The sequence below is a fragment of the Apis dorsata genome, unplaced genomic scaffold (assembly GCF_000469605.1).
Source record: "Apis dorsata unplaced genomic scaffold, Apis dorsata 1.3 scaffold_4, whole genome shotgun sequence".
NCBI classification, from domain to species: domain Eukaryota; kingdom Metazoa; phylum Arthropoda; class Insecta; order Hymenoptera; family Apidae; genus Apis; species Apis dorsata.
The window spans coordinates 865,998-867,722 of NW_006263307.1; the positions used below are offsets into that span (position 1 = coordinate 865,998).

General features: G+C 22.6%; 1 protein-coding gene across 1 annotated transcript; it reads left to right on the plus strand.

Moving 5' to 3' along the window:
- Positions 1-111: 111 nt before the first annotated feature.
- Positions 112-1,674, plus strand: LOC102672516 (thymidylate synthase). The gene is made up of 4 exons (XM_006607348.1): positions 112-374; positions 546-809; positions 892-1,154; positions 1,236-1,674. The coding sequence occupies exons 1-4, from the start codon at positions 194-196 to the stop codon at positions 1,443-1,445; spliced, it is 918 nt and encodes a 305-aa protein (XP_006607411.1). The 5' UTR covers positions 112-193; the 3' UTR covers positions 1,446-1,674.
- Positions 1,675-1,725: the final 51 nt, after the last annotated feature.

The following is a 1,725-nucleotide window of genomic DNA, read 5'->3' on the forward strand; positions in this document are numbered from 1 at the left end:
TTTTAATTAAATATTTAATTATAATATATAATATTCTTTAATAGTTTTTGAATTTGTTTAATTTAAGTTTAATTTATAATTTAATACTATAAACTATAAATTACGTAGTCTAATTCCATTCTATAATAATTGTAGTTCATTAACTTTTTCATTCTAGTAACATTGTATTTATATTTTAATATTTTTTTGAAACATGAATGAAAATGAAATAATTACAACACAAGAATGCTTTCAAAATGAAAAAAAACATGAAGAATATCAATATTTAAATTTGATCGAAAAAATCATTAAAGACGGAATAAGAAAAGATGATCGTACTGGTGTGGGAACGTTATCCATTTTCGGAACTCAGATGAGATTTAATTTACGAAATAGTAAGAAAATTAAATCATTTAAAAATTTATAGCATACATAATTTTTTTCATATATTTTCTTTTATATTTTATAATTTTTATATATTTTTTCTTTTAATTTTTTTAAATTTTTCACAAAATAAATATCTAGAAATTAAATTAAACAATAAAATATTAATATAATTATTATAGATATATTTCCATTATTAACTACAAAACGCGTATTTTGGAAAGGTGTAGTGGAGGAATTGTTATGGTTTATTAAAGGATCCACAAATGCAAAGAAACTAAGCGAAAAAGATGTTCATATTTGGGATGCAAATAGTTCACGTGAGTTCTTAGATTCTTGTGGTTTTACAGATAGGGAAGAAGGAGATTTAGGTCCTATTTATGGATTTCAATGGAGACATTTTGGTGCAACATATAAAGATATGTACAAAGATTATAATGGAGAAGGTAAAATAATAATCTAATATTCCTAAATTTAATTATATAAATTTAATTATCTACAAATACATTGAAAGATTTATTTATACAGGTATTGATCAATTAAAAGAAGTTATAGATAAGATACGATATTCTCCCAATGATAGAAGAATTATAATGACAGCATGGAATCCAATCGATATTCCAAAAATGGCTTTACCTCCTTGTCATTGTTTTGTTCAATTTTATGTAAGCAATGAAGAATTATCATGCCAACTTTATCAAAGAAGTGCGGATATGGGTCTTGGTGTACCATTTAATATTGCATCTTATTCTTTGTTAATTTATATACTGGCACATATTACAAACTTAAAGGTAAATTTATAAGAAAAAATTACAAAATTTTTAACTTTTTTTTTAAATTTTTAAGAAAATTGTATTTTTTTTTTTTTTTAGCCAGGTGAATTTATACATACAATGGGCGATTGTCATGTATACCTTAATCATATATCCGCACTTGAGGAACAAATCAAACGTATACCAAAACCATTTCCATATTTAAAAATCATTAGAAACGTTGAAGATATAAACGATTTTACAGCAAATGATTTTGAATTGATTGGATATGACCCACATGCAAAAATCTCTATGCCAATGGCCGTTTAAAAATGAAATTAATAAACAAAACGAATAACGAAACTGAATGATCTACTAACACAAATCTATATCTATAAATTTTTCATCTAGAAGTATTATTTCATCATTAAGAAAATACATGTTCAACTGATGTTTAATCAGTGAATGAATATATAATTCATATACTATTATAATATATATTTTTTTTTAATCATATATTTTATTTTCTAATAAAAAATTTTATTTCTTTTTTCTTTTTTAATAAACTTGTATCTTAATAATTATACTTATACACACACACACATATATA

Bases quoted from the DNA above. Each gene is read 5' to 3' on its own strand.
- LOC102672516 (XM_006607348.1), top strand. From the start codon at position 194: ATGAATGAAAATGAAATAATTACAACACAAGAATGCTTTCAAAATGAA. The intron at 375-545 runs GTAAGAAAATTA...TAATTATTATAG, and splicing joins GAGATTTAATTTACGAAATA to ATATATTTCCATTATTAACT. The intron at 810-891 runs GTAAAATAATAA...TTATTTATACAG, and splicing joins CAAAGATTATAATGGAGAAG to GTATTGATCAATTAAAAGAA.